This window comes from Balaenoptera physalus, assembly GCF_965194825.1.
Source record: "Balaenoptera physalus genome assembly, chromosome: 17".
NCBI classification, from domain to species: domain Eukaryota; kingdom Metazoa; phylum Chordata; class Mammalia; order Artiodactyla; family Balaenopteridae; genus Balaenoptera; species Balaenoptera physalus.
Window position 1 is genome coordinate 47,310,173 of NC_138895.1, and position 12,571 is coordinate 47,322,743.

The 12,571-nt window shown below is 40.5% G+C and overlaps 1 protein-coding gene, 1 long non-coding RNA gene and 1 pseudogene across 10 annotated transcripts in view; 2 read left to right on the plus strand and 1 right to left on the minus strand.

The window, feature by feature from the left end:
• The window catches only part of MTDH (metadherin), a 53,505-nt gene extending 49,952 nt beyond the window's left edge, over nt 1-3,553 (plus strand). For 7 of the 8 annotated variants that reach the window (XM_082432722.1, XM_082432720.1, XM_082432725.1 and 4 more), the window contains 2 exons: nt 1,035-1,191; nt 1,828-3,553. In XM_082432722.1, coding sequence (XP_082288848.1) covers nt 1,035-1,191; nt 1,828-1,898 — 228 coding nt within the window. In that variant the 3' untranslated portion in view covers nt 1,899-3,553. Of the gene's footprint in view, nt 1-1,034; nt 1,192-1,827 lie in introns of those variants that run through there. The other variant, XR_014255334.1, reaches the window with a different exon arrangement.
• The window catches only part of LOC309646452, a 333,740-nt gene that overhangs the window by 157,714 nt on the left and 163,455 nt on the right, over nt 1-12,571 (minus strand). The gene's annotated exons all lie outside the window — the stretch shown is intronic.
• LOC309646427 (activator of 90 kDa heat shock protein ATPase homolog 1 pseudogene) lies at nt 10,679-11,806 on the plus strand (annotated as a pseudogene). Its single transcript has one exon. The product of its transcript is annotated as an activator of 90 kDa heat shock protein ATPase homolog 1 pseudogene (transcript).

A 12,571-nucleotide genomic window follows, 5' to 3' on the forward strand; every position in this document is an offset into this window, starting at 1 on the left:
GGAAACATTATTAAAGTTGAACCAAGCAACATAAATGCAGCTTCAGATACCTGAAATAGGAAGAAGGAATCCTAGTAGTTACCTGGGTACACACATCTTCCTCTTGTTTCCTTTCCCGTTGTGCTTTCTTGAACCCATGGAGCCTGGAAGAAGAAGGGGCAAGAGAAGCATGACTTACCCTTGTTTCTATATTCAAAATAATCATCACAGGTAGAGCTAAAGGGTGAGATGATCTCTTACTCATCTATTACAGCCTCAAGGCACTGTAAGTGTTGGGGTTTCTGTTGTTACCTGTCCTGAACATTCATTAACAGTTAGGCCTCATTCAGGCAAATCAGTTAGTTTACCTCTCTGCTCTGAGGTTGCAGAGGAGAAGGAAGATTCAAGAGTTCAGGCCCTACGCATTATGATTTCACTACCAGACTCAATAAAACTCTGACGATTTGGACCTGAGTTTTACTTGTTGCTTTAATAGATAAGACTAGTAGCCATAGCCTGCTGTATCTGAGGCCATCTTTTTCCTTGGAGAGGAAACTGAACCTGTTGCTGCTGCTCTTTGAGATATCCCTAACTCTTGAGAAGGACAAAAGGGAGTATCACCTACTGGTAGTTCAGAAATTTGCTATTTTCTTTTTGCCTTCACATGAAAAGGTTTTGAGGAGGTGAGAGTTAGTGGGAAGTGGACAGAACCATTGAATACCAAAACATAAAAAAATCCTGTTACTTGTAATGAAAAAGAAAAATGTAAAAGTTAATGAAAATGGAATTATTCACTCTTATGTGAAATTCAGTAAACATCTTGTGATTTTACACATTGATCCATTTTTATCCCAACCTGTATTTGTGGATATTGTAAATAAAGACTTATTTGGTTATATGTCACTAGAGGGCAGGCATGAGTTGTAGCGCTTCTGCTGATAAATTATTTGGCAACCATGTTCATATTACTGCTATACAGCCTCTTGTATTACTATGATACTTACTTTTATTTGAAATTTTTTATGAAAATCTAAGATAATTTCATTTCAAAATAGCCTATCAAGACTCTTCCACCTGCTGTTTCTACCGAGCCATCTGTTATTTTATCAAAAAGTGATTCTGACAAGAGCTCTTCCCAAGTGCCACCGATGCTACAAGAAACAGATAAATCCAAGTCGAATACTAAGCAAAATAGTGTGCCTCCTTCACAGAGTAAGTAATTCTCACTTGTGGTTCTTCTGGCGCTCTCTGTGCTGTCTGTAAGTGTTACTGTCGTAGAAGTCTAATGGGTTACTTACTGCAGCATCCCTTTCCTCCTTTGCAAAGCCTAGATTCCTTGGACCCTTGTGGACCTCAGTTGGGAGGTCCAGGGAGCTGAAGTCACTTCAGGCAAGAATAGGTGGCCAAGGACGTACACAGAGGAGGGCTATGCCTGCCCTTACTCGCCCAGTCCCTCCCTTTTTCTGTGCACATGTTCTTGAGACTGCAAATTGTCCTGTGCCCTTTTTTTCACCTCTTTTTCTCCCTTTAGCTACCTTTAGTGTCCATTTTACCCACTTTCACTTTTATTACTTAGATTGAGTCTTTTAAACAATGGTTTTTCTAGGTCAAAACTGATGAAATATCATCCATATCGTTAAACCAAATAATACAGAGGAAAGGAAAAGAGGAAGGCAGCCAGAGAATAACCTAAAAACATGTAACTAGAACTTGAAAATGTAGACATAAAATTTGAGGCATCATTAGTGGATTTCAAAGCATGTTTTTATTGATACTTTCATATTTTTGAAACAGAACAGTATTTACTGTCCTAACTTCTCTCTCTCTTTTTTTTTTTTCGCCTTTTAGCCAAGTCTGAAACTAGTTGGGAATCTCCCAAACAAATAAAAAAGAAGAAAAAAGCCAGACGGGAAACGTGAATATTTTTTTTCCTGAATTGGACATGTGTTTGCAAACACTGTCTTGAAGATTATGCTGTTTATGCAATAATTTGTGAACATGTACAGAGTTTTATATAAATTTAAACCAATTTTTAAAACAAAACTGTGAACACAACCACCGTAAAAATGGAATCAAAGGAAAGTTAATTTATGAAATTAAGAGGTCAGCAGAATTGGAAGACACTTGGGGAAAGTCTTTTCAATCTAACAACGATCTTAATTTAAGAATATTATCCTGGTTTTACAACAGTGCCCTGTTTACAACAGATTGTGCCCTGTCTCATCTGCAGCTGAGGAATAAAGGATTCTGATTAGAGAGAGGGTTGCCTACATATTAGTAAGCAGCTTCTTGGATCTTATGCACGGAACTTAAACCATTTGAATCTGTTTTATGCTTAAATCAAAGTGCTTTGATCAAATGCATAATCTGCCATATCTTTACATATTTGTTGGTAGCAATTTGTATGAAAGAAATCACAAGTGCAAATAAAAAGTCATTTATTATTTGTTTAACTAAACTGTCATGGTTTAGTTTACAATTTTTAAAAAGTTCTTAAAACATTCAAAATACAGTTGACACTTGTATGGCTTATGAAGTTATTTTTGATAGTCTTACTTTACTTGAATTGTTCAAAGTACAGTATATTTTAAGTTAAGAAAGGTAAACTATATGTATTTGTTTTATACTTTTAAGGTTCAGACTCACAAATAATGCTCTTGTTGATGATTTGAAAACTTTCAGGCAAAATCCACCTTACATTTTTTCCTCTCCCTAGCAATTACTTTTTTTCCAGCATCAACTCTTCTTCGTTACTAATACTTTTTTGACTTTAAAAATGAAATCTTTCACAAACTAGTTATACAGACAGAACTTTGATTACATGATGGAGAATGAAAAACTAAAGTCAGACAGCTTTAATTGACATTGTCAAGACCTCCAGTTATCAGGAATACATTTTTTTACTGCCTTAACCTGTAGTGCGTAGAATATGCATCAATTTCTTGAAGGGGATTCGTGTTTTTATAAGAATTTTCATGTAATTATTGCAGTCATGATCAAATAAGGAACGTTTCCTGCTTGAAACTGTATTGATTTAAATGATGTGTGAGATGTTTCACCATTTTCAGGCACTGTGTAATTCTATTGTAATAAACTGGCAGGTATCTTTGTAACTATAAATAGTGCATGCTCAGCCATGTACACTGTAAATAGCCTTTACCAAACGTGTTTGACAAGGACCATAATTAACATCACTTAGTGAATTGTGATAAAGAAAAAAAGCCATGATTTATTCGATGTGATTGGCTTAATTGTTTTCCTGTGGCGCCAAGAATGAAACTGTTTAACAGCTGTAACCAATGGTACTGATCTGTCCATCCAATCTTGTCTTTATTATATTTGACTGTGGTTTGATAGTATTGCATTGTCACACTAGGAAAGCTAAAGAAACAAAATGCTTTTAGTTTTGCTGAAGACTGGCCTTATTAATGGACAGCTTTCCTAACAAGTGATTATTAACTTTTATCAGGTGTTAACATCTGTTTCAGGAACATGGCAGTATGTTTACATGTCAGAAGTTTTGTTTAATTCTATATTTCTAAATTGATTTGTTTAAATAAATTCAGCAAATGGATAGCATTGTTTTTATTTGCTTCAATATCGGGGTAAATAAGCTAAAGTGCCAGGAGTGGATTTCTTCAAATGACTGTGGTCTGTTCGCTTTATATAGATGCTTCCTAAAGAGATCCAAGGATTCCTACATTGCAGCACTTTGTAAAGGTATCACAAAGGAGAATTGAATTAGGGAGTCTGTGTAATTTTAGAATGTGCCAAAAGATCTATGCTCAAAAAATTTAATTGAACTCTCTCAACTCTACCTCACCATTTCTTTATCTTAGAATTGTGTTGGCTATGTCGAATGTTGGACTTTATTTCTCCAGCTTAGTATCTCTCATTCAACCACCAACACCAGGTGTTAGAAACACCATCTTTTGAGGGGAGATTCGGTGTGGAGACGGAGAAGTGCACTGCTAAATTGGGGTGGATCCAGGATGGAGATACCTGTCCCTTCTCTCTGGCTCAAGAACTAGGGCATGGATTTTTATGTTTTAAGAGATGGCAGCTATGAGTGATAAAATTAATAAGTTCATTCTCTTACACATGCATGAGATGCAAACTCTTGCACAAAGTATCATTGTTCATCGCTCTTATTCCATAAAGTTATGTGACATGAAAGCAGTTTCTGGCGTCTGAACAGAGGAACTGTTTTCCAACATAAACTCAGAAGGCAATAAAATCAAGATAGTGATTCAGGGGAGAGAGGAGAGAGGGGAGCCTGTTGTCCTTTGGAGGCTTGGATTAGATGCTCCCCAAACCACTAGTAGGGAGATGAGTGATCCCTTCAGGCTTTGTCAGGCCTGGAGGGGACCCTTGTTCTGATTAGCAAACAAAGCCTCCTAGAGAAACTACTGAAAACTCTCCCTCATCCTGACCTGTCTCCCCGTACTTAACTGAATGAAAATCCTTCCCTGTTCTGGAGCAAGGAGTAGTGGGTTAGGACTTCCCCAGACTGGAATCCTACCTCTCTGTATCCTGAATTGAGCAAAACAGTAGTTGAGAGAGTCCAAAAAACAAGTATTGAAATAAAATGTCATTAATGTAATTGACCATGTTTACTTTGTGCATGCATTTTATTAGGCGGGCAGTGGGAATGACTCATCGGAATCTAATGGTATTATTTCATAGGCTAATCCAGTTTGTACTTGGGTTAAAGATATTGAAGGGCAATATTTAACTACAGAGTTTAGTTTTTCTTAATTACAAACAGTCCTCTATTAATAGAGTGTGAAATATCTTTTGAAATTTAGAATTTAAGATGTCTAACAGATGTCTTAAGACTTTCCTATAAACTCATTGCACAAACTGGAATTACTTTCCGAAAGACTTAGGGAATGCAAATATGTTATTTGTAAAATGCATTGAGTATTGTAAATAAAACAAACCATTTTTGATTTAAGTTGCTCCTTACGGTTCTCTTATGGGAGGGCACTTCGCATCCTAAGCTAGTCTAAAGGCAGTGACTTTTTGATGTTCTTGATGTTTCTAAACTATAGGTTCTAAATGTTGCAAATGTTCTTGATGCTCTGAAACCGTAGGTGTACTTGCAGGCTTTACCACCGGCAAGTCAAGTATTTGGAGTGAAGCATCTCTTGAAATGTCCCTGTTCGTGACACAGTGTTCTCTATGGGAAACAGCTTCCATCTTACAGCAGTAGATGTAACTGCCACCAGGTGTAGTGTATCACTTGTATCAACCTTTTAAATTAAGGAAATTAAACTCAAATTTGGCATTAGGTATTAGTATGGCTGTGTCCTAAACAACAGTGACTTAATATAGAAGTTTATTTCTCTTGCATGTAAAAAAAAAAAAAAAAAGAGAGAAAGCAGGCCTGAGAAAGCAGGCCAGGGCTACTCTGACACTCTGCAGGGCCAGGCATCCAAGGTCCTTCTGTGTTGCCCTTCCACATTCTCAACATGTGGCTTTCATGTCACGGTTGCAGACAGCTGCACCAGCTAGAAACCTCCTCTGAGCATTTCTGCTCCCTTCCTTTAAGAACACTTCTTACAAGTTATTCACACCACACAGGCTTATCCACCCAAACTCAATCACTTGATCCTACTAGCTACAGAGGGGGATGGGAAGTAATAGTGTTTATCCTGGGCTGTCATTGGCCAAATTAACATTTCAGGATTCATTACTGAGGAAGCAGCAGAGAAGTGGATATCAGGAACAGCTAGCAGTCTTCTGTCACAGGGTTGACTACGTTGTGTATATCCTGCAGCCAAGTGTCACTTTTAAGGTCAGGTTTTAGCTTTTCCAATCGAGCAGAAATTTTAAAATCTCTTGGATGCTGCTCAGAGTAGCAGCTGATAGTGTTTCAACTTACATGTAATAGATGGTGGAAGAAATTTCTGCCACTCAGTGACTGCTTGAAATTCTAGAGACCTAGAGGCTTAAAAAAACTTAGCAGCCTGCTTTCACACCTACACTGCAAGTATAGATTATAACAATTTTCAGTAGAAGTTACCCTGGTGTGTAATGTAATCTTTAAAAAATTAAAAGGCACTGTTACTATTCTAAATACTTTAACACAATGATTTCTAATCCTACCATCAAGAAAGGTATATGAGTTTAAAAAAAAAAAAAAAAAAGAAAGGTATATGAGGTACATTATAAGATGTTTGCTACCTACTTAATTAACAATACTGAGGTTCATGAATAGGCTAATCTGAAGAAAATTTTAAGCAGATTCAAGGTCATCCCCGCGATAATGGCATTCTTTTTTGTATGTGTGCTTTCCTTTTTTATTTATTGTATCAAAGCATTCAAAATGAATATATGTAACATGTACATAAATTACAAAGCATAATAAAATGAACACCTCTGAAACCACCATTCTGCTTAAGAAATAGAACATTACCAGTAGGGGGATCTTGGGGGTGAGCTTGCTGTTTGTTGTTGTCAGGTAACAGGACCAAGGCGGGGTGTAGGGGCGGGCTGAGGAGGCATGGATGAAACTAGCTGCTCTCAGGTGCCCAGCAGGGGCACAGCTCCTTTTCGGGGTCACAACTGAGTAGGGGTCCCAGGTAACACATAGCCTGGTCTTGGAAGGGTGTCATGACAGCCTCACTGCTACTGCTTCCTCGATTCACTCCACTGACATCTGTTGGGAAATTGTTGTAATAAATATGCATACACACAGTGAATCTGAACATGAATAGTGCCCTCGGAGTTGCGTAGTGCACGCTTTACATGGCAGCCTTTCCCCAGGGAAAGAGGGTAGCGAGGCTCTTTTCTAGACAGGAGCTTCCCCCAGGGTTCAGAAGAGCAGCGTGTGTCCTTACGGCAAGGGTTCCTTGCAAAGTTGGCTGAGGGGGCTGCAGACATTCTGAAAAACACCACAAGGGTGTTTACTGGCAGGACAACCAGAGCTGTTAGCTACTTAAGACCCTGGAATTATGAATGATTTCTTTCTCTTCTAAACTGTCTTCAATAATTTAAAAAATATATTGCCGGGAAAATTTGGAGCTATTTCCCATTTCTTACCAAAACTGAAATGACCACAATAATGAACAATGGAAGAAAACCTTCCTTAGCACTGGAACTAGGAAAGGCGCATCCAAATGCCAGAAACCGGGGGGCATTTCTGTTATTAGCAATCAAAATCCAGAAATTTATCGAAAGAATAAAACAGGTATAATATCAAGAAATCTAACATTTCATTTAATCGCAAGATTAAAGCAGAAAAAGTACATGATCATGACACTAAGCTGAAGTATTATAATCCCACAGCTATTCCAATTTAGATTTTAAAAACTTGAAGTAGGTGAAATACTAAAGTCATATCCATTAAAGTCAGAGCAAGGCAGGGTTACTTGCTAGTCAACATTGTCTTAGGTATGAACAGTTAAAAAAAATGCTTAAATTGGGACTTTCCTGGTGGTCCAGTGGTCAAGACTCCGTCCTCCCAATGCAGGAGGCACGGGTTCAATCCCTGGTCAGGGAACTAGATCCTGCAGGCCGCAACAAAAGATCCCGCGTGCCTCAACCACGACCCGGCGCAGCCAAATAGATAAATAAATATTTTTTAAAAAAACATAGAAACCATCTGTATTTTTTTAAAATGTTTAAATTGGTACAACATCAAAGAAGAGAGAAATCATTTTTTCCTGTTTTCATACCTAGAAAACCCAAGAGATTCTAATAAAAAGCTTATGAGCACTAGGAAGAGAATACGCTAAAGTGGCAGATACACGAAACCAATAGAATTTTATGTACTACAATAAGCACCTAGAAAAGGAAATGGAAAAAAAAATCCAATTACATCACAACTAAAACTATGATTTTTTTTTTTTTTTGCCTGTGCCTCACGGCTTGTGGGATCTTAGTTCCCTGACCAGGGATCAAACCCAGTGCGCCGGCAGTGAAAGTGCCGAGCCCTAACCACTGGACAACTAGGGAATTTCCATAACTACCGTATCTAGAAATAAATGTTTCAAGAAAGATACAAGACCAAATGAAAACTGTAGTCTTTTTGAAGGACAGACTAACGATCTAACAAATGAAAAACTATCATTCTTTATTTGGAAAACAAAAATATCAATATTTCCCAAATATATAAATTCAGCTCAATTCCAGTTAGACTGAAACAGATTTTTCAAGTACCTCAAAGACTATGGAAACAAATAATTTGAAAAAAATGAAGTAAGAAAAAGTAGCGAGCAGCTGCAAGAGAGGGCAAGGGGGCCCACCTCATGAATACCAGTTATGAGAATAAAATTTAAAATGACGTGTATCCATCAGGGTTCTTAGTGGTAAAACCCAGAATCCCCTCTGGCTAGTTTATGCTGAAAAGGAATCTGGAAGCACAAGAGATCCAGATTCCCTTAACCTACCAGGAGTAACACCTGGCCTCATAGTCTGCTGGAGCAGAAACAACCCCCCCCCCCCCACCAGCTCCCATGAGGATGCCCAGACCTGAACTCCTGACTCAGCTGCTGCTGCAGGCCATGCCTCCACAACTGGGTTCTGCCCAGGCCTCCTGTTTCCTCCCTCCTCCTTTCTTAGTGTTGGGCAGGGGCAAGGTCATATCCATGTGTGTCAAGCAGCAAGGGATACCAATGAATTTTGGCTGTGTGAGCAACTCCAAGCATAAAGGATATTCAAATTTTATTGAGCATTACACCAATGCAGTTTAATAAGTTGTCAACAAAAAGTCAAATAAGTCAGAAGAACAGGATGGGGAATCCAGAGGTACATTCCTATATTCATGGGAATTCTGTATACAATTTAGGTGGTGTTTTAGTTTCGTGGTAAAAGGTTGATTTCTTTAATAGATGGTACTGGCACAACTTATCTGACTGGAAGAAAATAAAGCTGGGCCCCATCATACCTTATATGAAAATAAATCCCAGTTGGATTAAAGACTGAAAAAAAATTTTTTTTAATCTTAAAAGACAATGCAGGAAACTACATGTACAACCCAGGAGTGGAGGAGATATTCTTTTTTTCTTTGTTTTTATAAAGGAAAATTTTTTTTCAGTTTCATTGAGAAATAGTTGACATATATCACTTTTTATGGGAAGATGTTCTTAACCAAGAATGGGAAACCTAGAAGCTGTAAAAGAGAAGGTAGACATATTTAACTGTATACAATTTTTAAAACTTTCAAAATGCTTTATTTTGGGACCGCCCTTGTGGCACAGTGGTTAAGAATCTGCCTGCCAATGCAGGGGACACGGGTTCTAGCCCTGGTCTGGGAAGATCCCACGTGCCATGGAGCAACTAAGCCCGTGCGCCACAACTACTGAGCCTGCGCTCTAGAGCCCGCCAGCCACAACTACTGAGCCCGCGTGCCACAACTACTGAAGCCTGCACACCTAGAGCCCGTGCTCCGCAACAAGAGAAGCCACTGCAATGAGAAGCCCGCACACTGCAACGAAGAGTAGCCCCCGCTCACCACAACTAGAGAAAGCCCACGCGCAGCAACAAAGACCCAACGCGGCCAAAAATAAAATAAATTTTAAAAAATAAAAAAGAAAGACAAGTGACGAATTCACTGCTGATCAAAGATATGGAAAACGGAAGTATTTATGGTAACTTCATCTGGAGCAGGATCTTTCTGATATGATGCTAGCTGATCACCAATGGAATTAGAGTAGCCAGCTTCCCCTAGGGTAGCTTAAACTAACACACATTTTTATATCACACTCTCCATGCTGAAGCATTCTAAAGTAAATTACAGATAGCAGCTCATGAGCAAAGCTATAAACTCAAGGTATTAATATTTAGAAGTGTGATTTTTAAGGTATGAAGTATAAAAAGTTGTTCTGAGAATTGCAGAATGGGACCAAGACAAAGGTATCTAGCCTTGTTATAAAGGGGCATTTTATGTGTCCTTTGAGGCAGGAAGCAAAGGGAAATAAAACTGTAGGAGAGAATGGCTGAAGATGCACTCCCGCAGAGACTCTAAGCTCAAATATGGGACAACCCTATTCCCTTCACTGGGCTTTAATGCAAACTCAGAACAATGGGAAGTCTCTTTAAGACCGGCATGCACATATATACACCACCAAATGTAAAATAGATAGCTAGTGGGAAGCAGCCGCATAGCACAGGGAGATCAGCTCCGTGCTTTGTGACCACCTAGAGGGGTGGGATAGGGAGGATGGTAGGGAGACGCAAGAGGGAGGAGATATGGGGATGTATGTATACATATAGCTGATTCACTTTGTTATACAGCAGAAACTAACACGCCATTGTAAAGCAATTATACTCCAATAAATATGTTAAAAAAAAAAAAAAAAAGACCCTAGGTGACAGTCGAGACCTTACAGTCAGAGTAAAAGCTGGAGAAGATAATGGTGCTGAAGAGGTACTAAGGGCATCTTTGACTCCAAGCAAATAATTTGGCTGGTAAGTGCTGAGACTGGCCCCTGCCCTCCGGCCTGATGTGCCTACCATTGCCTATTACCACAGGGCAGGTTTAAAACCTGAAGGAGGAATCTGAAACCAATACAGATGGTAATTAGAATACAGGGCATGCTCTCAGCCCCCGCTATACAGCCCTACATCAAGGACACCCTGTATCAATGACACAGGACACTTCTGCGGTTATCCGGCGTGTCAGTCAACAAGACTACAACTCCCATGAGGCTCAGCATGGCTGATTAAGGGTTCAGGGAAACAATGAGAAGTGTCCTTTGTGTCTCCACAGGACAGAGAGAGATGCTTCAAACTGGTCCACAGATAAGCTGAAAACACTGTTCCTAGCAGTGCGTGTGCAAGATGAGGAAGGCAAGTGCGAGGTGACCGAAGTGAATAAGCTTGATGGAGAGGCATCTATTAACAATCGCAAAGGCAAACTTATCTTCTTTTATGAGTGACGCGTCAAACTAAACTGGACAGGTACCTCTAAGTCTGGGGTGCAGTACAAGGGCCATGTGGAGATCCCCAATTTGTCTGATGAAAATACTGTGGATGAAGTGGAGATTAGTGTGAGCCCTGTCAAGGGTGAGCCTGACATGAATCTCGTGGCCTTAATGAGGGAAGAAGGGGTGAAACTGCTAAGAGAAGCAACGGGAATTTACATCAGCACCCTCAAAACAGAGTTCACGCAGGGTTTGAGCTTGCCTACAATGAACGGAGAGGCAGTAGACCCAGTCGGGCAGCCAGCACTGAAAACTGAGGGTCGCAAGGCTAAGCCTGCTCCTTCAAAAACCCAGGCCAGACCTGTTGGTGTCAAAATCCCCACTTGTAAGAACACCCTTAGAGAAACCTTCCTGACATCACCAGAGGAGCTCCATAGAGTTTTTACCACCCAGGAGCTTGTTCGGGCCTTTACCCATGCTCCTGCAATGTTAGAAGCAGACAAAGGGGGCAAGTTTCACCTGGTAGATGGCAATGTCTCTGGAGAACTCACTGATCTGCTCTGTAGATAAAATTTAAGGCTGTAATCTCTTTGATCCCTGAGAGACATATTGTGATGAAGTGGAGGTTTAAATCTTGGCCAGAAGGGCACTTTGCCACCATCACCTTGACCTTCATTGACAAGAATGGAGAGACTGAGCTGTGCATGGAAGGCCGAGGCATCCCTGCCCCTGAGGAGGAGAGGACACGGCAGGGCTGGCAGCGGTACTACTTTGAGGGCCTCCAACAGACCTTTGGCTATGGCGCACGCTTATTTTAGGGACAGCAGCAGGGGGTACAGCCGGCGGAACACTTCAGTCCGGGGCCTCTCCTGACTGGGGCTTGTGACTTACAGGATTGCACCATCCCACCCAACCACTAACTTGGGGCTGGGACCCCTTCCCTTCATGTATACCTTGGGTTTGTGCATGTTTTCTGTTGAGTGGGAACAGAGGGTGATTTCTCTTTTATGTGTACATACGCTAAATAAACCTAATTTAAAAAAAAAAAAAAAAAAAAAGGACGCAGGACAGAAATTCCAGAATTAACCGAACCCCCATAGCAACTGTTGCCATGGGCGCTCCTAATCTAACCGGACAGCCCCCCCCCTCAACCCCCGACTCCATATTAGGCAAAATAATCACCATGTAGTAACCTTGTAGCATCCTGACCAATTACCTAATGCCATCCTGCCAGCTGGAATTTTCTTTGTCTTGAGGCTATAAAAGTTGGCTACTAGCCCACAAAGGGGGTCGGCTCTCCCTGGTCTACCAGGAAGTCGGCCCGCTGTACTTGCCGCGCCCTCACTAACTCTGCTCTGTTCTTTGTTCTCCATAAACTCACTCTTTTCTAAAATACTTTGTGTCTGGAAATTCTTCTTCCAACCTGCGCCCGGACCACGATACCCATCCCATCCCCCGACTGCCATTTTTCAAACACGAAAGAACTAGAAAAGTGGGCTCTAGGCTGGGCTCCTGGAGGCCACCACTGGAAGCCCTGAGTTCAGGAGGACATGGCTTAAAACACAAAACGCCTTAGACGTTAGGCACTGCTTGTAAGTGGAAGACTGGGAAGAACACAGAGAGCCATCAGGAGGTGCTAGCTGAATAACTTACGTGACACACAGTGATGGCATTCTGTGTGGCTGCAGAAAGGAATAAGGCAAATCTCCATCTCCTGATAT